The sequence below is a fragment of the Brachyistius frenatus genome, unplaced genomic scaffold, assembly GCF_029030835.1.
Source record: "Brachyistius frenatus isolate BFR_SWC_R1_liver_20210118 unplaced genomic scaffold, ASM2903083v1 Contig_9, whole genome shotgun sequence".
NCBI lineage: Eukaryota > Metazoa > Chordata > Actinopteri > Embiotocidae > Brachyistius > Brachyistius frenatus.
Genome location: NW_027210608.1, coordinates 3,014,448 through 3,040,172, shown reverse-complemented (window position 1 = coordinate 3,040,172; position 25,725 = coordinate 3,014,448). Strand labels below are relative to the sequence as shown.

Below are 25,725 nucleotides of genomic sequence, written 5' to 3'. Positions count from 1 at the left end.
CCTTCCACACAGGAAATAAGTGATGGGAGACAAAAACAGCAAACTAAGAGTGCTGAAAAAAAAATTAAATTAAACTGCCAAATGCTTCTGTGGTCGGCGTGGAGTTATGTTGCAGTGCAGCGCGGAGCTGGGATCAAGTTCTGGATCAAAATCACGAAACATAATGCACTGACATTCAGGGAAGCAGTGCTGCGTTTCATGATATCACTTTACACATCAGCAAATATAAAAAACAACTCAGGAGCTACAGTCCAGCCATAAAGGAATGCATAATATAAAATGCTGTCATGTAGGGCTGGCTGTTAGCATGACTACCAGAGAGAATATCTCTTTTGCATCTCATTTTCACCATAAATCACTTCATCCTAAAACAACAACATATTACGGTATATTATATAACGGCATTATAGCAGCTAGATGGTGTTTGCTTGAAAAAAAAAAGCGGGAGGGGGCGGGGGGTGTTCCTCATAAAACAGACGCTGACACAGTGAGAGGTTATCTGTGGCCATTTGGATGGGGAAGTGTCTGAATCAAAACACAGTACTGTAGGAGTGGAAAGTAGGCGGTGTAATTTATTGACCTGAAACATGAATTGTCAGTGTAATATATTGTGACTGTGGTTATAAAAACACACAGCGTTTTCATTATTGTGATACGGAAAGAGCCAAGAGATTTCACACCTACAGCGCAGGAAGCATTGGGAAGTTAAAGGACCACTTGAGATCAAGTGATTTGGACAGTTGCACTATTAAAACCTCTAAACTGTCAAGATGAGCCTTTTAGCCTTGCAGTAGCATTCTGCGCAAACCACATCATAAACTGTCCCTGAATAATTTCACAAATTGTCACATCTGCCCTTCAGGCTGCCTCTGACCTTAACTGTGAATCAATCAAGACGAGGTGTCAGGACACATGAGCGCAGCAACAGCTCAGCGACAAACCTCCCAGTAGAGCTCGAACAGAAATCTCAGAGAGGCTAATAAATAAGGAGGCAGTGTCGGAGTCTTGGTCTTGGACCGCGTTGACACTTTTTTTTTTCACCTTCTCTCTGTGGGTGGCTTGTGGCATGTGGTGAGGGAAATCACCCTGTTTTCAGTGGAACTATAACAGGATTTTACAAAATGTCGCTAAAGCCCACCTTCATCTGGAAACAGTTACATGTGTCAGGACGGTGCAGTCAGCTCCCAGTCAAACCATGCAGGCTGAAAACAACATCTTAAAGTAGATCCTGATGGTATTTTCCCACACAATGCAGCCGGGTTAAACTCATCATGTTGCAGAGTTTTTGCAACAGACTGAACTCACACAGTTTTGCCAAAGGCACTTGTCACTGGAGATTTCTTCTTCTCCCAGAAAACACAACAAGACATTCAGAATTAGACACAGACGTCCTCAGAGTTGAATTTCAGTCCTTCTATGATGACAGCACTTCTTCTCTGTGCAGCCTTAACGTTTGAACACTGAAAATAAAGCAGGGACCCCTGATGCTCTGTGTTATGGTTAGTTGCCAAGTGAACTGTGCAATGTAGATTGTCACACTAAACGTTAATTGTAACACATAAAATGACTGTGTTGGATCTTAAATTTAAGAAAATAAAAACACATCTCATTTGTGGGGTGAATTCAGGGAACTTAAAAAAAAAAAAAAAAACAGGCGGAGTGGGCTTACTCTTGTATTTTGCTAAACCTTTTGGACACAATGCTCTCTTTCACTTCCCTTACCTCAAGGCTTATGGCATGACCACTACACATGTCCTCAGGCTACTCAGAAATGCCTGCATTTGGCCATGTTGATGCAGATTTCATCAAATAAAAATAGCATTTTAGAGCCGTATTTGCAGATTTTTGGTCACTTGTTACCGAGTATCGTGAACCGGTCTAGGGCATGAAAGGCAATCTGCCTTAGCTTTACTCACCAAAAACCACGTGGTAAGGTTTATTAAAAGATAATGGTTGTGCCTTGTTCCACTGAACCATCCCTTAACTCTTCCTCATGCAGACTTCAGCACTCGTTGCACTTTGTCACATGACCTCCTTCTCTGACGGTCATACATGATTTTTTAATGGCGAGGCGAGGCAAAATGTAACACCTGCACGGTCACCACTCGTGAACTGAGGGGTGCATAATATGCTTTGGCGGGATCGTGGGCTGAATTATCTAAACATTTATCTAAACAAGCCACCCAGAAATGAGGTTGATGACAGAGTCAAAGTACTGTAGAGCTGAAAGGAACTGCTGAGCCATGTAGTGTGTTTCATTTGAACCACTGTTACAATCAGTATATTGATTAGTGTGACACAACAAATGTGTTTGGTGACATTTATGGGCAAAATACAATATTTATGTCTCAGTTATATAAGCAATAAATATGCGCAAGTTGTGACTAATACCTCCAGCAACTATTGCTTCTAGATTTGTATATATGTCACATTCTTAACGGACTTTCTCATTATAGTGTAGAAATAAATGACGTGCACAGTTCCCTTGATCATTCTTTAAGAGCGTGATTGTAGAAATTACTCCCAGTTTGCTGTTTCACTCACATCTGTGCTGAGGCATCTCCTCTCTGAAATAGAGATGTAAAGGCAATGACTAACTGTCAGAGCCAATATCAGAGAATGGAAAGAGACAAAGTAGCAAATATCAGACATTTGTATGATTCAGCATGCACAATGTAAAAACATAGAGCTGCAAATCAACTACATTTCTTCCCAGCAGCTCTGGTATAATAATAAATAATAAAGCTTTTATCCATGTAGGAGGTCTGGTTTGTGTCTCCACATGAGGAATGTAAATGTGAATAAAGTTGATGCTCACAATTATATCATACTGAAATTAACAGCAGTCATAGATGCGGCACGCAGGCTTTTATATCCTCTCTGCTGTAGTAAATTACGTTTGAGATGGTGCTGGAACATCTCAAAGCAGAAGGGTGTTTGAATGATTCTGCGTACACTACGTACACTTACATTTGTAGCAGCTCAGTCTTTTATGAGAGTTTGCCAGACAACATTATTTGTGTATTTCATGAAGTGGTATCATCAGGCATCTTTGTCACACAGGCCTGGAACCTCAATCAAGATATCTGAAGGAATATATTCTGGAACTGAGATGACACGTTTATTTAGAGGGGTAATTCATGGTGCCTTATTGAGAAGATCTGGTCTGCTCACAGTGACCCCTGTTAACAGACTGATGGGTACCAGGGGTCTGGTATCTAAGACCTGCGGTATAAGAAGATGTGCAAAATGTGTTTAAAAACTAAAAACCAAGCTCGACTAGAAAATGTCGGTGTCTAACGTGTACGTTGTCCGCCAGTGTTCAGGTTGCTGAGACAGAATAATCTGCGACTGACAGACTGGCTTACAGCAGCAGATGCTTCTGGAGGGACCACCGAGCCACTCAGAATCAGCAGCATCCAGATGTGGTTAGCTGTTTTAGTCTATAGACACAAACTAAACCCACCAGAACAGGAAACTGGACACTTTGTTAAGCATATGGTTCAATATCTCTGACTCCTGCTGCCTCAATCGCTGCTATTCATCTCACTCTGATGTTTTTTTTTAACTTTTTAACACACTGATCTCTTTGCTATGTAAAACCAGTGGTGGAAAAAAGTATTTATATCCTTTACTCAAGTAAAAGTACCAATACAGCAAAGAAAATATACTCCAATACAGGTAAAAGTCTTGCATTACAAATTCCACATTAGCAGCAAAATGTAGTCAACGCATTGATGTAAGAATACTGGTTTAGCCTCTCTGAATGATATATTATTATACATGACCTCATTAGATTGCTCAAAGCGAAGCATCAATGTGTTCGCAGCATGCTACTGTTGTAGCTTTTGCATGTGGCGCTAGTTTGAACTACTATATATCCAGTTTTATATCCAGGTACAGCACATAAATGTGAGGGGTTGTCAAATGATTACTGGGTGAGGAAATAATAAGAAAAAAAGCTCTGACACACTATATTCTCAGTTTTTTCTTTATATTTTGCTGCGATATTGGCTCATTGGAACATTTATTGAAATGAAACCATGTGAGAAGTTTAGAGGGAAAAAAAATGGAGGTGTTAACAACTCAGGCATCTGAAATGTGACTCGGATTGCACACTGTTAAAGGAAACCACGGGTTCCAGACTTTTTGGCCTCTGATGTATTACAAAAAGCAATGTGTTGGATTTTAATCCTCCTAAAATTAGCCAAATCTGTCAAATAAATGTAGTGGGGAAAGTGCAGTAGTTCCCTTTGATATAAAGTGGAGTGAAAAGCACAAAGTAGCATCAAATGGAGGGACAAATACCTCAAATTTTACTCAAAACTCAAATGTACTTAGTTACTTTCCACTGCTCAATATCAGACAAGAAATCTGCATCAAATAGTGTGTTTTTGGTCAAATACTGTAAGATATGCAAACGTTTATATTTACATCAAAATGTAAAATATCTAAAACATGTTGTCAATGAGTTCAGTTCTTCATGAGGTTTGACAGACAGAACTCAGTGCAAATCCAAAGTTTATGTGATTTCTCTCATATCAGTGTCTTTCCCGGGTTTCCCAGAGATTAAAGGATTTAAACATGGACAACGTGTAAGGAGTCAGTGTGAAGTGCTGAGGCATCACCTGGATATTTACTCAGGGCAGTCTGCATCACAGCAGTTTGGGTTAAAAATGACCACTCTCAGGTCTGACCGTCTTGCACCAAATAACTGACAGGGCTTCATGTAGATCGGCCAAACGCAGCGAGAAAAAAAGAAAGAGTAATGGAGGTTATGAATAAAAAGGATGTTTTCTTAGTCTGGAGATGGAGCAGTGTTTCAGCCCCCCTGAGTCTTAATCCACATGAATCCCTGCTGGATTCCCACCAGAACCTCCTAACCTAAGTCAGCTTTCCTACCAACCGCTAAAAGCAAAACAAAGAAACAACACAGAGAGATGGACTGCTGTCTCCTTCAAAACACATCTTCACTGTCTTCAAATGTACCATAGCAGTTACACCTCTGTAAGCAAAAAGAACAAATAAGATCCTTTATAATAATGAGGGGTTCCTGCTCCTGCTTCCTCTTGTACAACTCTGTATATACAGCCTGTGTTATGATCTGCACTCCTACTGTAAAAATGCATCCTGGGATGCAGTGCAGCATTTTAAAACGTATTTATGAGCTTGAGGTTAAAGGGGGCTGTTACTGTGTACGTTGGGGATTTCTGCAGCTCTTCACACATAGAAAGGTTGTAAAGTTCTTTGGCAAATGGCCAAAGTAGTTATCATGACACTCGTGCTCATCTGGTAATGCAATATAGCTCTAACTTGACTTCCAGGAGAACACAGAGGCAGATCATCCCAACGACAAAGAATTTACAGTGTATGTAATGTTGTCTGGAAATGACATTATTCAGGTCTTACGACAAGGTTATTATTAAATGAGATCTTAAATAGAGTTTTAGATTAAATATTGGTGTGATAACAAGCTTCTCTTTTGTATTTGAAGTGCACATTGCGGTTGCCACGGCGACCAGCAGCTGCCTCCCACATGCTGGGATGCTGCGTAACTTTGTGGTTTTAATGAGCAGGGGCAGGCGACACCGCTTTTTACTTCAGTCAGCACTTCAAACACATCTGTATCTGTGGAAGCAAGCTCACATGTGACATTCTTTCTAATAAACTGACTGAAACATTGGCTGGGTCTGATTTACTGTCTTTCCTGTGTGAAATTAAAGTGAAAAGTTTAAGAAAAATGTCCTCTTCTTGAGGATTTCAGGTCACATTTTTTCATTCCGATTTGCTTCCGTCTGTCCCATTATTGTGAATGATATATCTCAGGAAAGCCTGGAGGAAATTTCTTCAAATTTGGCACAGACGTTCAATCAAGATTGAACAGATTAGAATTTGGTGGTCAAAGTCCACTGTGACATCACAAAATTTACTCTTGGCCATAATTGAAGAATTCATACACAGATTCTGATTAAAAAAAAAAAAAAAATCCACACATATGTCTAATTGGGTAAAATGATGAAGAGATGACATTTTATATACAAAAGGTCAAAGGTCAACTTCAATGTGACAATACAATGTTCTGCAAAAATCAATTGGTGATACTAATCTTGGGTGTCCACCTTGAAAATGTGCTGATTGCATATTACTGTGCTGTTGGGTTGAAATTCCACGTTTTACATCTTGTATCTTCTTTGCAGCAGCATCCATATTTGAAGCCTCGTCTACTGTCATGGCTGCAACTGTGTGTCTATCAGAATCAACCTTATTGATTCAATTCCTTCGAAGTCTCCACTAAATACGAGTCTAGACTGATATGGTTTTAAACTTGGACTTGACTGGTCAGAGGAGGTGTACAAACACTAGGCTGTAATTCTAGTTTACTTATCAAACTTGCTTCTGCACTGGGATTCAAAAGCAATTATCTTCTTTCATTGCCATGTCTCCTACACAAATCAGACTTTGGTGCCTGTAACTTTTGTTGGGAGTCTTTTACCACAGTATCATGTACGCATCCATCAACACAGTATTTAATAACCCTTTTACAAGAAACTGCTTTTAAAACAAGCCAGCTGTGAACATTAAATATAACCAGAGCTTAAAGCAGTGCTTTAACTTAAGTGGTAGCTGGAAATGAGGCCTGCCTTTGTTTACTAACCATTTCAAAAAGAATGAAGAATTTTGGCCAGTACATTTGCTATTGTTTTAGACTTAGACTTTCATTATAGTAGTATAGTATGATCGGGAACTAAGGGAGGGGAGGTGGATAGCAAATGGTCATTTGCAACTACATATCATGCACAATATTTCTCTTACCCTGGATTCCATTTTTAAAGTGTAAACAAACAAAGATAAAACACTAATTAAACCTGACAAATTTGATTAAGGCATTTGTATTAAAAAAAAAAAAAACATTTTTAATAATTTCAATCTACCATAACATATCTGTCATAATAGTGTTCAATGCAGACACAGCCTTTTATTGAAGGTGACTCCAAGAAGAATCAAACTGACTCGATCCAGTTAACCATATACAACATGAAAGAGGTATGACTTAATCAGTAGCTCAAAACTCACATTCATTCAATGTGTTTTTTTCTTCCCCTCAGATTTCCCTTCTGGCTCTGGTATTATAGGAACACTAACTACAAGACTAACTGTGGTTTGCAACCACAAATTGAGACCCAAGTTCTGGTGTTTTGGATCGTAATCACTCAGCCCTGCACTCTCCACAACACAACATCTCTTGAAATCAATAGCAGCATGTGTTAAACCAAAATGGGAACACAGACAAGCTGGGATTATTTACTGTGACACAGGAGATGAGCTGAGGTCATAACAAGGGGCAGCTGTGGTCCACAAAGTTAACAAACTGCATTACATTGATGTTAAAATGGGTAAATAAGCAGCTTCCCAAATTGTATTTCAGTGTTTAAAAAGCCACACCGCTGAAATCAGGTTATCATATCTACGTGATATCCAAGAGGCTGCAAGCAAATTTGCAGCTTTGTAAGTGGTGGACAGAGATGTAGGCATGAATGAGTGACAAGACCTCTGATCCCAACAGTAAAAAGAGGCCTCATCCACACCGTGAGCTGCCCTCACAGCACAGGGCAAAGGCCACGGTGTCTTGCTTAAAAGGCTCCCGTGCTTGTAAAACACTCCGAAATAGCATTGAATGCGGTGAATCTACAGCCATTAAAACGCATAGGGTTTCTCCTGACATCACTGCTCTGGTTCGGAGGGACTGTTTTAGGAACGGGCTCTGCTGGGCCTCTAACAGGTCTGACTCCTACTGGGAACATGCACAAAAAGACAGACTGATGACAGGGGCTGCGCTCACTGTGGCTCTGTCACAACTTTGTGATGTGTGCTAGTGATACACATGTGGGCATACAACAGTTTTGCGTTAATATTCTGTTCAGGATCCTGGAAACTCCTGGATTTCTTCAACAGCTAAAAAAAACATGTACAGATATGGCTAATTGTTCTATTAAAAAAATGCTCATGATTTAAGAATTTGTTCCAAAAAAATGAGTTTTTCTTTTTAACTGATGACATGTTTTAGAAACATTGCTTTTAGACTTTTTATATATTCTATCTAAATAGATGCCTAAATGTGCTTAGTGTTGTCAGTACTTTGCCACTATGCCAGTCCCTCCAGAGAAGTCTATTTTGTAAGATGATGTCAGCTGTCATTAGACTTTAATTGTTGACACTGAGATTGGATGTCATTTTGTGTACTGACTGGTTATCCTGGATATATAAACTGGATAGGCATGTACATTAAAGTCATATAAAACTGGCACAGACATCCTTATTAAGAACTTGGCACTTATAAGTTCACATTAACAACCTCAGGCTTCCCACACCAGCCTCATCAATCATCAGCAAACACAGGTGATGTAGCCGAGCTGAGTCACAAGCAGCGACGGGCTAATTCAGGATTACAGTCTGAAGCTAATAGAGCTCCAAGCACATCTTTATAGGCCCAGGACAGGCCTATAAACTATATACTCAGAGTCCTCCACTAGGAGGGAAATCTAATCCTACAAGCAGCCAGTGAGTGTTCTGTGGAAAAATAAACAGCTCAGAGAGCAAGCAAGAGCCACAGTGAAAAAAGCCATACTGTAAATACTTCTAGTCAGTAGATGGACCACAGGATCACAGGATAGCGCTGACAGTCCAAGTTATGGAGTGACACTGCCCAGTGCTGCGCACAACCATGAGAAGCTGGTTTGAATGGAGCACCAGGCTTACTTGCATCCACATCCATGGATTCATTTACTCACCAAGTCCAGGAACTAACATATGATTTCTCTCAGTGCCACGCATGTAGCAGCATATCAGCAACTTCCAAACCCTCACTGTGAAGAGAGTCCAAAAAAAACTTACACTGAGCAGCGAACTGTGCAATGCAACTCTCACAGCCAGAGTGTTAGCATCAATGGGAATCCCCACACTCTCCCAGGTTCCTCCAGGACCCAGCAGAGGTGAAGCGGGTCCTACCTGTGACCGCAGCTTCCCCTGCACACGCATGTGGAGGCAGATGAGCAACAGGAGAGCCAGTCCCGACAGCATTCTCTCATGTGGGCACGCAAAAAGTTCAAGCGGTCACTCGGGCTTCCCACACGAGTCCAGTGGCTGCTCCCGTCAGCCTCTTCCTCGCCTCTGCTGCTCTGAAAATGCCACACTACAGAGCTGATCGCCACGAACTTTCCTTGTAAACTGAGCTGGGGGGGAGGTGCGGCTGGGGGAGGTAGAGGGGGACCGGGTTTTTTTAGAGGAGGCAGTGAGAGGTAGAGCATGAATTGGAAAGAGAGGGGGGGCTGGGGGGGAGGCAGAGAAGTAAAGTGTGGCAGCTACTACTGACAGCAAATTGGAAGTCAGAGAGGACGTTTTGGGGAATGTTTTCAATGTGATGAAAAAAGAAGAAAAAAGGCAGGAAGGAAATTCTTGAGCTGAAATGAGTGTATAAGCAAAACCACTTTCATGTCGAGCTAAATGTCAGGTGGGCATGCCATCTTCAAGGGATGCCAATAAAAATGCTCCATGCTTGTTTGTAATACTACAACAACAACAACAACACACCAGAAAAGCAGACATGCTGAGGTGGAAATAGCCCCGTATGAAAAACATATTTTTGCTGACAAACAACATTCATCTGCTCTCTTGGGGCTCAAGGCACGTTGCAAATGCTGGAAGCAAAACTGCTGCGGCCAAAAAGACTTGATTCATCATATGTCTTTCCTATTCCTATTGTTTCCGCAACATTAAATCCTAATTCAGCAGGACATACGGAGGGAAGGAGTACACTCCTCATCCTCGCATCTGACAGTTGGTTTTCTCATAAGATTATATGGACAGGCTGAGCACGTTGGGGACATTGTGGCAGGACTTGTTTCTGCACAAACAGACTGTTGCGAGCAGGAGCCCGGAATAAGCACGAGATAATTGAAAACTTTCCTGCTTTGAAGTGTCACAGGGAGACCACAACAGCACACTCTGCTTTATGCACTGAGGCTGCATCTGCGATGGGCACACATGATGGGAATACATGATGGTAATACAAGGAGAGGAGGAGGACGATAGACAGCTGGACTTACTGAATGATATGAAAACATATAAAGAAGAAATATAACTGATGAAAGTCTTTCCTGGTGACATCATGACTTATCACTTTTTGTGCGATGTGTATACAGTAAATTATATGCTTTAGTATACATTACATATCAGCCATCAGTCAGTCATTTATGCTGTTTAGACTATTTAGACTGTACAGTATCAAGTGAGCTGTAAATGGGTGACATGTCCAGTGTCACATAGACTTTGTTCAGACTGCAGGCAAATCAGATCTTTTAAAAAAACTAGAACTTTTAAAACTATTAATATAATGTATTATTATTAGTATTATTCAAATAAGATTTGACTGCATGAGTTATACTTTGGTACACTCACTTCAATTACAACATAATTAAATTTGTAGCTCTTACAATTTAATTACGCACTTTCAAATTTCAATTAATCATTCAGCTCCAAATGGAGCTGACTAACAAATGTAGTTTCACACTTGCATATGCGGCATTTACAAATAAACATGCAATCTCAGGGCATACCACAATTACAGTAAAGTTCTTTGGAAGGATGAATGGCTACACAGAAGAATTACAAATGGTCAGACAGATGCATAAACACACCAGGCGTGCGTAAATAAATTGACTCCCTTTTCCTCTGACACATGCAACTGCAAATTTGCAATGTTTTAAACAGCAGCTCGCAGTTCAGCTGCTCCCAGTAAAATTATTAGCTACTATGAAGTCTGGGCCTCCAGATTTATGTGCGCACTTAAATGTGTTAAGTGAGCTGAGGAGATTGCCAAATATTTGCTTGATAATGATATGTATGTTGGCACTGTTCCTAATAAATCACGCACTTCCACCTCTTCCTAATATTCTGTAAAGCGGTTTCACAGAGGGAGTGCAAGCGAGTGCAAGGAAGAGTAGCAAGAAAATAATATATCTCCACACCTACATCAGGTTTGGCTTGTGCTGGAACAGCGTCAGCTGTGTGTGTGTGTGTGTACCGTGAAGCAGCATGTACAGTATGCACGCTAAGCGAAGACAGTCTCTCCAGTCAAACACAGCTGCACACATGAAGGAGGGGAACAGCTCTTTTCAGCAGCATATCCGTCACCATCAACATACACACATCGTCTCCTTCTCCCCTGATGTGCCTCTGATCTGGAAAGATCTCATTATGGAGGTATAGCGCCCAGAGGTCGGGTGGGGCCAGACTGACTCTGCAGTACACCTCAAGGTCTTTGGTCTCCTCCTGCAAGTGGGTTAGGCCCTGAAGCGACCTTAGCTCCAGGCGCCGATTCCTCCCGTCTCTAGTCCACACACGCCAGAGTCATGCTCTACAGCAGGTGGCCTCTGTATTACTGCACACAGTATGCACACCATCCGGGTCTGGTAGACACACGCTCATGCAATAGCTGCATTGAGCGCCTGTTCTGATTCTCTGTCAGGTTTCCAGCCTTTCCTGTCATTTGCTGTTTGGTGATTATTTTAAATCCAAAGCTCATCACCAGAACCATTACTGCAAACATTTCTAGAAAGTGTGGTCACTGGCTGTGGGAAACACTCTACCTGGCAGATGTAACATCTGTGCAATTTGTCTCCCTTAAATCATACTTCATGCATGCTAACACTGAAAGGCAGACATATTTAAAATCTCTGACAAATCTCAAATCCATTCATTCTTCTTGTGATCCTCTAAACAGTTTACAGTCCTGTTAAGTTGATCAGTAAACTGTAAGAAAAGGCAGAAAATAGGAAGAAGAGAAAACACATGCATTTTGTACAATCTGGGAAACATATTAGTCAGCAAGGCCAGACATGTAGGTCCCATGATTGTTCACTCGAAGCAATGTGTTTGACTGAGGGAGGCAGGAGCGGAGCGGGGGAGGACGGGTTAATGAATAAAGCAGGTCGAGAGGAGATCTGGGCTGGGAGGGGCAAGGTGTGGCCGAGGGAAGCTCCTCTTTCTGTTTGTCTTTGGCCTGTGATCGACAGACATTACTGTACATCAGACGTTTCTCCGACCATGTGCCTTCATGAGTATGGTTTAATTTCCCCTGAACACTAAAGCAGCTGATGTCCAACTTTAGTCACCCATCTCTGTCTGTGCGGTTTGGCTCAACATCATCCTCGTCTCTGGCACTGTAGCTTCATACTGTACACCTACTGTCAAACTAAATGTCAGAGGGGAGAGCTGAATTGATGATATAAGTTATCATATATTCACATACAATAGTCAATTATTTATATTTTCCACCACTTTAATTCAAGAAAGTCAACAATATAGTCCAGTTCTTTTCTCTAGATTACTCATCTACAGTATGATTGTCAGATTTCAGTCACAACACGTTCCTGCAAAAGCTTTAGAATAAAAGCCTCGTTAAGAAATGAAGGGTTTCTATCTACAGAAACACTAGAGGGCTTTTAATTTGAAACAGATACGGCAAGTGTTGCGTTGGCATTAAGTCGTAACGCAGTAAATCGGTAGCGACAAACAGTAGCAGATCAAAACAAGGCTTGAAGGTCAATATACACATATCAATACTTTGACCATTGCACTTATTTTTATTGGCTCTCATATGCTGTAGAGATGATTGAAACTTCAAGCCCTTACAAAATGTAAATTAATTTCAACTGGATCTTGGACAAAAAACTGTTTTGTAAATATACTACTAACAAGTGGTCATATCTGGATGGCAAAACTTAAGTGGAGTAAATAGTTTCAATACTTTAAACAAGTTAAAAAAAAAAAAAAAGATAGGAAAAATAATCAAATAGAATACATAAATAAACTACAACACTTGATGGATGCAACTGTTGTGAGACTCGTTTTAGAGAGGTTTTTCCAGAACTATCGGTTATAGAGAGGTAGGAGGCCACGGCATGCACATCTGAGATCAATCACGATATAAATGGGTTCTCTGTTTGGTATTTCACTTTCATAAAGCCAGTGGACTTGCCTGAGACATAAAGAAAAGAATGGAGAAGCAGGAGAGGTATAATGCAATTTGATCAAAGTTTCTCATTCGATCCTGGCTGACTTAAACACTCAAGTGCTACACCCAAAATGTATAAGTAAGGCTGTCTGTTATAAACTTGTAGTCATTCAAATAATAAACAAAAGATGGCCTGTGTTTTTATCAAACTTCTAAATACTCAATCCAACACAGAAGACAACATTGTTTTCATAGATCGAGCAATACCATGATAAATAAGTGGGAAGGAAAGAAAGCATATAAATCTACATTTCTGTTCATAACCAACGACAAGCTTATCCATTAATCAATCTGTACCAAAGGCCTCCCTGTGTAGTTTTAAAAGACGATCATGTTGCAAACAATGTGAACATCCACTTTTAAAGCTAAAGGATGCTAGTTAAAAGCCTCGACAGTGTCATGCTTTTCAGCAGTGACAACTTCATTTTTAACCCTCCCGCTGTCCTCGTGTCAAATTGACCCGCAGCTGTGTTCAACCAAGTTCTATTTTATTTTGATACTTTTTGGGATAATTGGTGACAATTTACAATATAAAATATAAAAATAAAATAGAACTTGGTTGAACACAGCTGCGGGTCAATTTGACCCGAGAACAGCGGGAGGGTTAAAACTATCAAAGTTGACTGAAGTCTCCAATTGAGGCCTGCTGAGGTGTCGAACACTCCCGATCTTATCAGGAGGCTTTTGTAAAGCCTTAAAACTGTGAATGACTAACAAGGCGACAGAGTGGATACATTCATTTATTTATTTTGGTGTTGAATGACTTTATACACCAGCTGGAGCCATTTTGTTAATAAAGCTGTTTGACGCCATTAGATAAGAGTCTAATTTACAACGGGGTTTGACCCTGAGCAGCAGAGAGCTGCTGACACACAAGCACAAGCACACACACAAATGCAGAAATAGCCGCAAACATTTCTAAAGTAATTTATAATTAAGACTGTGCACACAGACGTAGCAGCACAAAATATTCTTATTGCATAAGTGAAACATCCACTGACAAGCACTCACACCTCATATCTTATTCTCAAACAGGACCGTAAATACCAGCCGTCCAGCAAGCGCTGACCACACAGAGAGCTCCAGGTCGCTGACATACCAAACAAACCGATGAGGCATAAAATGCTCTCAACTGTCTCTTCAATTGACAGCCACCCAGATAGCAGCCAATCACTGTCAACAACCGTCTGTCTGAGGAAGACCTGTGTGACCACTGGGTGCTAAAAATACAAACTCGTATCCGTATAGGATATACCCTCATAAATCTGAAGGGCCCGGACGCCAGGACTCGCTGCACTCTGCTCTCAAAGTACACTCCATTCAAGAGCTCAACGTGTGCTTATCAGTCACCCAACACACTGTACATCACCTACAACCCAACTAACATCAATCCATCTGATCAGTCACATATGTAACATCTGTCAGCCTCGCTGTCCACCTGCCCAGTCTCCACACACAAAACGTTCTCAATCGAGCTGTTGAGAAATTCTGTTTTCTCTCCAGTCTCCTGCTTGACCACACATGTTGAGCCTGCAGCTTTGTTGATGGTGACATGATCATATCATGAGTCAGCATGCAGTGAGCGATGCATCTTTGACAATGGAAAAACATCACAGAATGAGAGATCTACTGTTCAGTGGATCCAGCAGACAGACAAAACTCTAATAATTACATGTGATTTAACGTAGCATATATGATGCCGACGTCGTCAGAGTCGGCTTCAACTGCTTCCTTCATGTGCAACTGGGTGTTTTAAGAGGAGAACTGTTTGTGAAAATCTTTTATTTGTGCTGACACCAACATTTGGAGGTGCTGGCCCAGCTGTTGTTTAGCAGAGCTGCCAGACTATGATCAGGAAATGGAAGTTCAAACACTTTTGGTCTTCCTGTGGTCATACAGTCCTGTGTGGTACCATACCAAAATAACCCCAACAACATAGCAACAGGAGTCAAGAGCAGGTCTGTGTCTATGAAGTTGTAAAGTACAGTGACAATGATAGCATGCTGCTTACCAAACTCACCATTTCTGTTTGACCTGTTAAAATGCAAACGTTCTCTTGTTGGAAGCATAAACTGTAAATCAAAATGGACGTGGTCTCTCAGTCTGAAAAGTGATGCCAACGCAGAAGTCCCTTAAAGTGCAATACCAATGAGGCTGGCTCCAATAGTCTCCCATTCAAAAAGTGTCCACCTTACTATTGAAATACTACATCAATAGATTTGTTCCACAAGTCATGATGGTGCATTAGTTAAATCTACTCTATCTGATCAGTGTTCTGGTGTCTCGTAATTAATTAGATATTAGACCTCAAAGAGAGGTATGTTTGGTGACTTGCATGGTTTGATTGACATGCCTGAGATGAAGTCAGGTTTTCAGTATAGGTGTGCGGGTATAGTGCCCTCGGTTCTCAGTCAGACCCACCCCTTGCTCCTCCCCAGCTCGTCCAAATATGGTCACTTCTGGCATGAAATAAAAAAGAATATGGCGACGGCCAAAATGCCACACTGGAGGCTTCAAAACAGCAGTTCACAAACCTATGGGTAACATCAAGGTGGGTTTCCACCTGGATAGCAGTAAACACAAAGTACAGATGAGGCTGATTCATTGTCATTAGTGTACATTTAAATTCAGGCACAAATCTGGACTGAAATTGTGATCTGACGATGGTACGTGATGAGAAAGTTAAATAATCAACAAAGTTATTAGAAACAATCCTGAGGGGAAATGACTATGTCCCAAATGTCATGGCAATCCAAGCAATAGTTGTCTGAACATTTTACTCTGAACCAAAAATGTCTACTTTTGGGCAGCACTAATCAGGGATCACAGAAGTTTTTGGTCAACCTGGATATCGTTATCAAATGTCATGGCAGTCAGTCCGATAGCCAACAGGAGATTTTGATTAAAACATCAAAAATGCCAACCACAAAGTGGCACTGGAGGAAACGTAAGCTTCCTAAAGTCAGTGGAAATTCCTACTTTCAAAAGTTAATGACTGCCATTCAAACAATTTATTTACACAAGTTCATAAATTTTTGTTTATCCGCAAAAATAACTAAAGAGAAACCAACAATACAGACACTCTTTTGTGAAAATACAACCATTATTTACAGAAAATGAAGAGACCAAATGTAAAATACAGGATATGACCAGAGGACCACACTTCAAAAGAAGATCCCATCAACTGCAGACACCTTGCCTTCACTCGGCTTGAAGCACGCTCCACACAGACGAGGTTAAACGCTCCCCTGTCTCCTGTAGAAAGACTTTATGAGCTGTAGCAGAGCCCAGCAGAGGTGTGGCGGTGCAGAACAAGTGTCTGACCCCCAACCTGCAGCGCTCCAGCCGACTGGAGTTGCACAGGTCACACAGAGCCAGCGAGGGCCAACTTGGGCCACTGAGAGCCAGGGAAGGGAGGGGGGTGGCAGCAGGGTCCATCAAGGTCCAGGAAGTTGAGGCCAAACGAAGACATCAATCTGTCATCTCCCTCACGTCTTCACATCCATTTGTCTTAACTGTCCTCCAACTGGAATTCCTGTATTCAAGACCCCTTGACAGCGACAAGTGCCCTAACAAGTGTGTCTCTATATATCTAGTAGGTTAAGGGTTGAACCTGATCTTTGACCCTCTGGTATGAGAGGTACAAGAATCACTGTCTTTCTTTCTCTATCTTTCAATCACATCTTTCATAAAAATTAATTTTGGTTTCTCTTACATTTGGCACTGTCAAAGAAATTGCTTGCACTTGTTTCAAAGATGTGTTGCGTGAAGTTAGCAACGACATCATCAAAGTTTAATTCAACAACACTAAGAGTTGACAGCCACGACAGCAGCTCTGATAGGCTGCGCTTTCTTTTTTGACCGAGGTCCTGTTGAAATTAAAAATCTCTTTTTCCAATATCAATCCAAGCATTGATATCCAAAGAGTCTATGTTCTGGTCTTTCAAAAGGGATTTAAAAGTTTTAAGAGAAATCAAATCACAGCATTTTAAAACTCAATTATATATTCTAGTTTAATGTTGCAGGGTACCTAAACTAGGAGCTTAATGCAAACGTCCTTATGCACCTCACAATGACAACATAGTGATTTCAGCAGGCATAATGTGGGTGGCACACGCTTGAGAACTTCAGGGAGAGCTCTGTAATGGAAAAAAAAAATGCACTACCTAGTTCTGCAGGTGCCAGGTATAATGGAAAAAAACAACAACAAAAAAACAATTGGATACAAGTCATACAGGAGAAGTAATATAAAATACAGAGGAACAAGGACGTGACGGTTTCAAATCTGAAAAGGTGGAGATGCAGAACTAAACACAGCGAGTGCTGACGGACTAAAGAGGCAAAGATGAGCCCAACAGCTGATAGGAAGAAAAACACACACTCGAGGCAGAGGTGAAACAAAAAAGATTTGATTCATTTAAAAATAAAACAGGAAACCCACCAAACTAAAAAGTCAGAATCAGATCAGAATCTTAATGTGATATTCTAAATCTGATAAAGTAGGAGTTATGTCTGCATGAACACTAACATTATGAATAAAATGCCCTGTTATGGAGGGAAGTTAGCTTGCTGCAATTTTCAGTTAGTTTTTTTTCCTCACGATAACTTTGTATAAATTATAATTAAATAAAATCTTTGGGTGGTTCTAATCAGTTAGTGAAAACTGAATTACATTGAAACAAAGAAACTTTACCGTGGTAACTGTAAACTGTTGTGTTATGTTCTTCATTGTTTATCTTCTTCGACAACATGATTAGACAAGCTACTGTAGAAAAGCAACCAGAAAATATCCTATTATTTCTGATGGCTGTCTCCACTGGTGACGTGACCCCAACGTTGCAGGTTTGTGACGAGTCTCAGCTGGAGCTGAACACCGAGCATGGCTAAAAATGTCATTAGAAAAGCAACACACATGCCGCACGAGTTAAAACTCTGTGGTAAAGGCCGCATCTTTCTTCAGCAAACATTCATCAAATCTGTTACTGTATGTCCTCTGAGTGGAGGCAGGCTCTGCTGTCATGAACCCATAGCCATCTGCAGTGGGTAATGATGGGGAACACCCTGTGAGTTTGCAGCTGGGGCTTGTCGTGACAGTGATGGGTTGGAGGTATCTCCACCAGTCTGTGCCAGGCAGGCTGTATATCAGAGCACTCATCCCCCTTTTAACAAGTCTGCCTGTTCACCACAGCAGGGAATGCATAAAGCAGATGCAGCTGTCAGGAGGAAAGAAGTGAGGAGCGGCCTGGGCTGGGAAGGTTGAGGCTGAGATCTCAGCATCGCGCTGGGTCGGTCTCATTCTGTCATCTTCATTAGGAGAGAACAATACGTCAAAATCCAGGCTGAAATCAGGTCAGGTCAACACTGTAATGCTTATCAGCAAACATTAGTCTGAATAGAGCCTGAATTAAAACAGTTCACAGCCCATCAAACGTCCACATCAACAGGCGTTAAACTGCAGCCTTCATCACTGGATTTCCTGTCATTTCATCACTGCCTCCCACCTAACTGCGTTGAGCAGTAGGAAGTATTGTGCAAACACACTGCTGTGTCTATAATAGTCTGGGCAAGATTGATTTTTACCCTCAGCTGTGCCCACCACCACCAGTGTGTGGTCAGTTAAAAAAAAATACACACACCCTTCTCAAGTGCACTTCCCCGGTATAAGTCGCAGCTGAATGGGAGTCTCACCATAAAGGGATTTTTCTTTCTCCGTTCATCTGAAATGAGTGACCGCATTCAAGTGTTTCAGTGGCTCAGAGCTGGTTTTTCTAACGTGCACATGTGGATCATGCTCAATGTTCTTAAAACACAAAGAGTGATCGAAAGAAAATGATCGAAGGGTGTCAGGCTACTAAATGTACTGGACATCACTTTCAAAAATCATGCTTAAACATATTTTCACTAAAACGATGCAGTGCTTTGATTTTTAATTTATATGCAATATAGGATATAACGCAATGAAAATGAATTTTAATGTAAATGAAATTATACACAATAAGACTTACAGACGAGGCAAAAATACACATACTGTCACGTAATGGAATAAAAAAGTATTTACAACATAAGTTTAAGGCTGATTAGTTATTTTTCTGATTTGCCAGATGCAGGGGTAAGGGCAGGTGGGCTGCTGCTATCAACACAATGATACGTTTTGATAATACATTCATTATATATACCTGCTTCATCCTGAACAGGATCACGGGGCTAAAGTCAAAGTTCGCCCAAAGTAAGCTTTGAGCGAAAGTGGAGTGCAATCTGAACAGGTCCCCAGTCCATCACAGAACAATGCACGCTCACATTCACACCTATTGCTACACTTACGGGCAATTAAGAGTCATCAATTAACCTTGGAGGGCGGGAGGAAGCTGGAAAACCCAGAGGGAACCCACGCAAGCACAGGGAGAACATGCAAACTCCACACGGAAAGGCTGCGGTCGAAGTTCAAACCCAGAACCCTCTTGCTGTGAGGCCACAGTGCTAAAACAGAGCCACCCTAAAAGTGAGGGAAAAGTGTTTGAAATTCTACGAGCTCTCAGTAACTCACCCATACATTATAATAAAGTACAGCTTTGAAGCTACTGTGATGGTTTTGTCCAACACTCTGAACCGGGCCCTACAGATCCCTCAGAATAGATTTTGTTCTTCTTGTATGTACATATATCTCAAAGTCAGCCGAGTGTCCTGAGCAGTGAGCAATTGTTAAAGTTGACACTCCTACAGCTAGGGTTGTCGACGCTCTGGGAGTAAGCACAGGCACTGTAACATGATGAAAGAACATTGGGAAGCTCTTGTACTGTGCGTGAGCAAACTGAGCACCAACATAGACAAAATAAAACAAAAAAAGAGTGTTAGCTTGAAATCTTAACTGTATTTTCCAAAAGTTTTGTGTGCTTTAAACATGCTGATGGACTCTGACCACTAAGCCTATGGTTGCTTTCTGAGAATAACAAAGTTACACAGAATAAGAAGTCAAGTGTCAATACAGCAGGCAGTTTCAATGCAGGCAGATGAAATCCCACAAAACTTTAAAGCACTCGTCTAAACTGACCTTGGCTTGTTAAAGAGATGCACGTCTACCACGTTTTGCAACAAACCAATTTGAGGGTGCCACTGCTTAAGATCCGGAAACATGAAAGAGGACTGCACGGTCACCAGAAGACAAAGGTCAAATAGGAAGATGTAGGTTGTTATAGATGAACCATGAAAGGTTTTAGGGAGAAGTACCAGGAACCACACAAACTGTGGGCTACGTAGCAGGAGGCAGTGTTTCCTCTACAGTGCGTCAAATGCAGTGCATTAGTGCAGAAAAAATTTCCCCTCGGGGATTAATAAAGTAAATACCTACCTACCAACACGGCGAACGCACGACTTCTATGGTTTGAATATAAAAAGATGAAATAACAATAATGATTGAGACACATTTCCCTCTCATACAAAAACACAGTCCAAATGTTTTGAATTCATTTTTCCTTGTTATGATTAAGTATAAAAAAAATAATAAAAAATCAGCTCATTGCCACAGCAGAGAACCACAATGGAACCAGCATGAAAGCCAAAACTCAAATTATCTCCAGACATCACTGCAGAGTAAAATAACTCAGACGAAACACCAAAGAGTTGCGAGCTTACTGCTGTAGTGTTTCCATGACCTTTCACCTCTTTCGTTGGTAATACAGAAAGAAGACCAACACATGTATGTGACACGTGTGTCTGTATGTGGGTAGGTCCAATGGTCAAATTATGCTCATGACATAACATGCTCCATTAGCATGAGGTTAATATTGTATCTTCACACAAAAATTCCCCTGCAGACACACACTCAGTCACACACACTACAGTTATTTGACTGCTGTAGTTTGTACTCATATTAAGCTCTTTAAGATATATAGAGTCAATAAAATTATGCATATTAGTATTGACTTGGTCACTGTTTTCATTCTGGACAATAACCACCATAACCACTTTTAGGTAAAAAAAAAAAAGAAACTCTGGCAGACTTAGAAGGAAATGAGACAAAGAGGCTGCCGAGAGCTTAAATTTTAAAAACCAGAGGATGGTGGTACTGCTTTAACAACCAAACTACTAGATCAAACTTGATTTTTCCATGCCAAGTTGTACAAAAACATAATATCCTTTCACTATTTGTCAGGTCAAAAGGAGTAAACAGTCTGGCCTTCCCACGGAGCAACAACTGGAAACAGCAGTTCCAAGTTATGAATGTGTGAAACGTGTTGTAAAATACAATCTGGTACAATGACCCAGTTGTAACATTCACTCATGCAGCTTGAATTACAAAGAGACTTCAGTGAACAAGCTCACTCTGCATAGACCACAGGATTCATACGATATCCTGTTGTAACTTTATACTTAAGACCCAGCAGACACAGAGTGGACTGAGCTGGAGTGCTCCTCCTTCATCCACAGAGCAGCTGGTTGGTTCCTGGGCAAACTGAAAGCCACGCAGGCCACATCACAACAGCAGAGCAATTATTCCACATGGTACCTGCCTGCTGCAGCAGCCACAAAAACTACAACCTGGAGGTGAGCAGCTGACAAGCTAACTTCAGCAAAACTGCATGATGTAATAAAGTTTTAGTTGTGGTGATCCAATATCACTCAAAGTGGGTGTAAAATGTGATCAAACCTACACCAACAAAATGCACCTAGACAATTTGCATCAACCTGTCAGTTTAATGCATTACAATAGTTACCAGTTGATCATTAATATGGCATCATTTAACAAGCCTTTAGTATAGACTGTAGAGTCTATGATAAGAGTGGCTCTGTGACATTTGTACTTAAAGCATGCTGACATTAACATGTAGCTCAAAACACAACCGTGCCAATAACACAATGAAAATGGTTACGTTCCGATGTTTAGCAGGTGTGCAAATTTATCTTATGCCATATGGACACATCTGTAGTGATGTGCCAGGGGTCATTTGGAGTATTGGGTCTTTCAACATCATAGCTCCTCCCTCACCCAGGTGCCCCAGCAGAGGTTGATCAATTCGCTCGGTGTGTCCAGCTTCCTCCGAATCTTCAGTTTTATTCTTTTGAGCCAAAGCCAACTTGAGGTTTTGCTGCACTGGTGGTTTCGATTCTAGCTTTTCTTTTTACCTATCCTCCAATACCCAATGTGGCGAGGGCTTCAGCTCCAGGCTCTAGGCTCTTGGCGTGAACCCTCTGCATCCAATTTCCATGGGCAAGCATTTGGCTCTCCAACCAGTCTTGTCTGCATTGGGTGATTAGGCGTTCATACTTTATTTCCTTCCACGCAGGCCTCTTCGAGATGTTGTTTTCCTGGTACATGCTCAGGCGGCACGCTTGCACAGTGTACAGTCACAAATTTTGAGCGGCATATGAACGTCCATAGAGAGGTCCGTGTGGACCTTTGCAGACTTGGACAGATGACAAAATGTATGTCACGCAGACACAAGAATGAAAACATGAATTGCTTGTAATTCATTCTAAACATAGTCTGACTCACCTCATGTAAAATGTTGTCATAAACCTGCCATTGACTTGACTGTGTCAGTCACCAGTGTTCTCACCTTCTGCTATGTGTGTTACTTACTTCAAAAACCCAATCATAACAGGAAACAACAACGTCAGAGCAAAAATCTTCACCCTGAAAATGGCAAGTTTTGACAAAGATTTGGATCATGCAGTAAGGCAGGCCTACTTGGTTCTATTCAGCTTTTTGTGGGGATATTGACGTTTTTATGGCAGGGCTCGCCAACCCACGTGCAAATGTTCCTTCAAAAAAAAAGTTCCCCCGACACCATTTCACCCAGTCACCTTCACAGAATCACACAGGCTTAATGTCGCCCAAGATTGTTGTGATTTAGAGAAGTACAAAAAAGTAATTTTTTTGCCCCATAGCAGAATGACATACCGGAGCTGCCAGACCATTCTCCAGCACTGTCACAGCATGGTGAAGATAGCTGGCTATGCAAGACTATACTGAGCACAAAACGCACTTGTGGATGGTGGATGGATGAGGATGATGATGTTGCATGTATTTGGTTATAAACCACTGCATTGTTATAAGGTTTTACAGTTTATCCTTTACGGGTCCTGAGTATATTGACCAGTTTTCATATCAATCCATCATATTTGTCAAAATATTTGTCTTTGAACACAAAAATCAATCCCACTATGATACAAGAGGGAAAAGTCAGAGGACCACGTTCAGGCCAGACGGATTCATCGTCTGTGTATCAAGAATATCTGCACCAAATTTCATGGTAATCCAGATATTTTAGTCAGAATGATGGTGGCTCATAGAGCTGTGGTGTTGGCATTGATAAAAAAAAAATATATTAAACCTCTGATAAAGTTGAAGTGTAAAAATTTCATTTTAACAGATTTCATTTTTTTTTAGTTTATAAATTTTGTTTCAGTACATTTTGATCCATCACTTATTACAATATTTTGACAAGGTAAGAAGTATCATGTTAGGTCAAGCAGAGTGCACCAAACCAGCTGACCGTCAGCTGATCCAAACAAGCACCAATGATGACTGACATTTCAAACAATCTGTTTCAGCTGCCAACTCCTCATTCTTCCCCACGGCTCCTTCCTGCTCCATGCTGCTGCTGCTGCTGCTGCTAAAGATGAATGGCTGTGCTGCTTACTCCCTATACCAGAACCAGAACTCCCCTTTTTTTTAACAATACACTTGTAATGACATATCTTGCTTTGAGTGTTATGTATTTTCCATATGTCATGATCTGTATCTGCAGGGTCCTCTTACTTCCTGGAGAGGAGAGCTAAACCTGCAGGGCCAACTGCTAACATACAATAATGTTTAATTCCAATCCTGAGGACAGTTTGGATTAAATTAAATTATCCAGATGTTTTTACATTATATCCTGGCCTTTAGCTGGGGGAATGTCCTGTTCAGATGGCTGGACCAGCTGAGAAAATCTCAGAGGGGAAAGAGATGAGGAAAAAAGTCTCCCTTTCCTGAGAAACTGCTCACGAGTTTGAATCTTCAAATAATGAGCTAGAAAAATCTGAGGCTGGAAAATAGATGATTAGCACTTGAAGATCAATAACAATTAGTTTCCATTGTTGATAATAATTCACTTCGACCACGGGTCGTGTGACTCAATGGAAATGTGATCAAGGGCAAAGTCAGAGATCAGAGGGCTTTCTGTCTTGATTAAATCGTAATGTTGCAAAGATTTCTGTGGGATTAAAGTGCATGGGAAACACACAGGGTTAACAGAGTGTAATCAGCATGACCAACTGCAAATGAGCTCTTTCTCCCAACACATTTCTTGGAGCTAAACCTTGATCAAACGAATGTTAAAGTGAATCCAGCACACTGAATACACAGCCAACCATCAGCAGGCCCGCACAGTGACAGTGTCCTGCTCCGTCCCAAGAGGGTAAAAACTTCCTTCAGCACATCCCAAAGGTAGAACTCACTCTTGTGCCGTGCTGTGCTGCCCTCTGCTGCTCACAGCCATCACTACATCAGATCTACTGTCTTAAGCTTTATATTATGCTCAAACCACAAATTAATTGTCCAACATCTTACGCACCTCCATATCCTCTTTAGAAAATAAGGTCATGCCAAAAATTCAAGTGAAAGTACTGATACACTATGAGGTCATAAAGGACGCAACAACAGTGCAACAATGATAAAAAATACAGCTTGATGAAGATCATTCTAGTATTTTAAGGTATGTACATGGTCACATGATACATCATGGATCTTACATGAGAACAATTGTAGGGTGCAGAGAATCTGCCCGTCCCTGTACATCAGTGAAGCAGTGCAGTGGCCAAAAGTAGACATGGTTTTGATAAAGGAAACTAAATCCTTTCCAGGATAGTTTTCTTTTGTGACATTTAAAAAAACTAAAAACAAAACTGTGGTTTTGGCCTACCGTACACTTTCCCGCCACACAGAGAGAAGTCTCGTTCTGTCCACATGGCGTGCCGTCGATCACTCTGTTGGACTGTTGTACGTAGAACCTGAACCCAATGGCCCGGCAGTGGAGTTCACAATGCTGCTCTTCTGGAACTGAAAGGAGATTTAGGAGCTTGTGATACGTATACATTTCAAAATTTTGAGAATATATTGGTTTCACAATGCACAGTGACAAAATAAATTAAAAGAGCTTAAAGACAATCACAGACACATGATAGACACATTATGATATCATTGAATCTAAACATGTCATGAGTTAATAGCCTCACACATACTGTCGTCATATATATAAATTTATTGTGCATATTAACATTAAACTAATGACTTAATAATGATGTCAAATATGAGTAACAGCTGTATATGTAGATAACAGTGAACCTGTTTTGTAGCATAATAAAAGTGGAATATTCAAGCACAGACCTTCAATTACTTCACTTCCCAAGAGGAATTAAATCACACACGGTACAGTAAACCATGATGTTAACATGCTAATAATACAATCAAGATGCAGGTCTGCCATTTTACCCTGCGGCTGTATTCTGTTCTCATTTCAGTCTGTCAAAGCACTCAAACAATATTTCATTAACCTTGGTGGTTGTTTTGAAAACTGCAATGAATGGAAACAGGGATACTGTGAAGTGTTTAAAAAAAAGAAAAGAAAAAAAGCTCTTTAATACCAATAAAAGATTCTGTTTGATGTCACAAA

At 40.9% G+C, this 25,725-nt stretch overlaps 1 protein-coding gene across 1 annotated transcript in view; it reads right to left on the bottom strand.

Moving 5' to 3' along the window:
• LOC138616234 (thrombospondin type-1 domain-containing protein 4-like) overlaps positions 1 to 25,725 on the bottom strand; it is a 43,914-nt gene that overhangs the window by 11,009 nt on the left and 7,180 nt on the right. Inside the window, exon 7 of the mRNA XM_069690395.1 lies at positions 24,976 to 25,112. Within this exon, the coding sequence (XP_069546496.1) occupies positions 24,976 to 25,112 (137 nt within the window). The remainder of the gene's footprint in view (positions 1 to 24,975; positions 25,113 to 25,725) is intronic.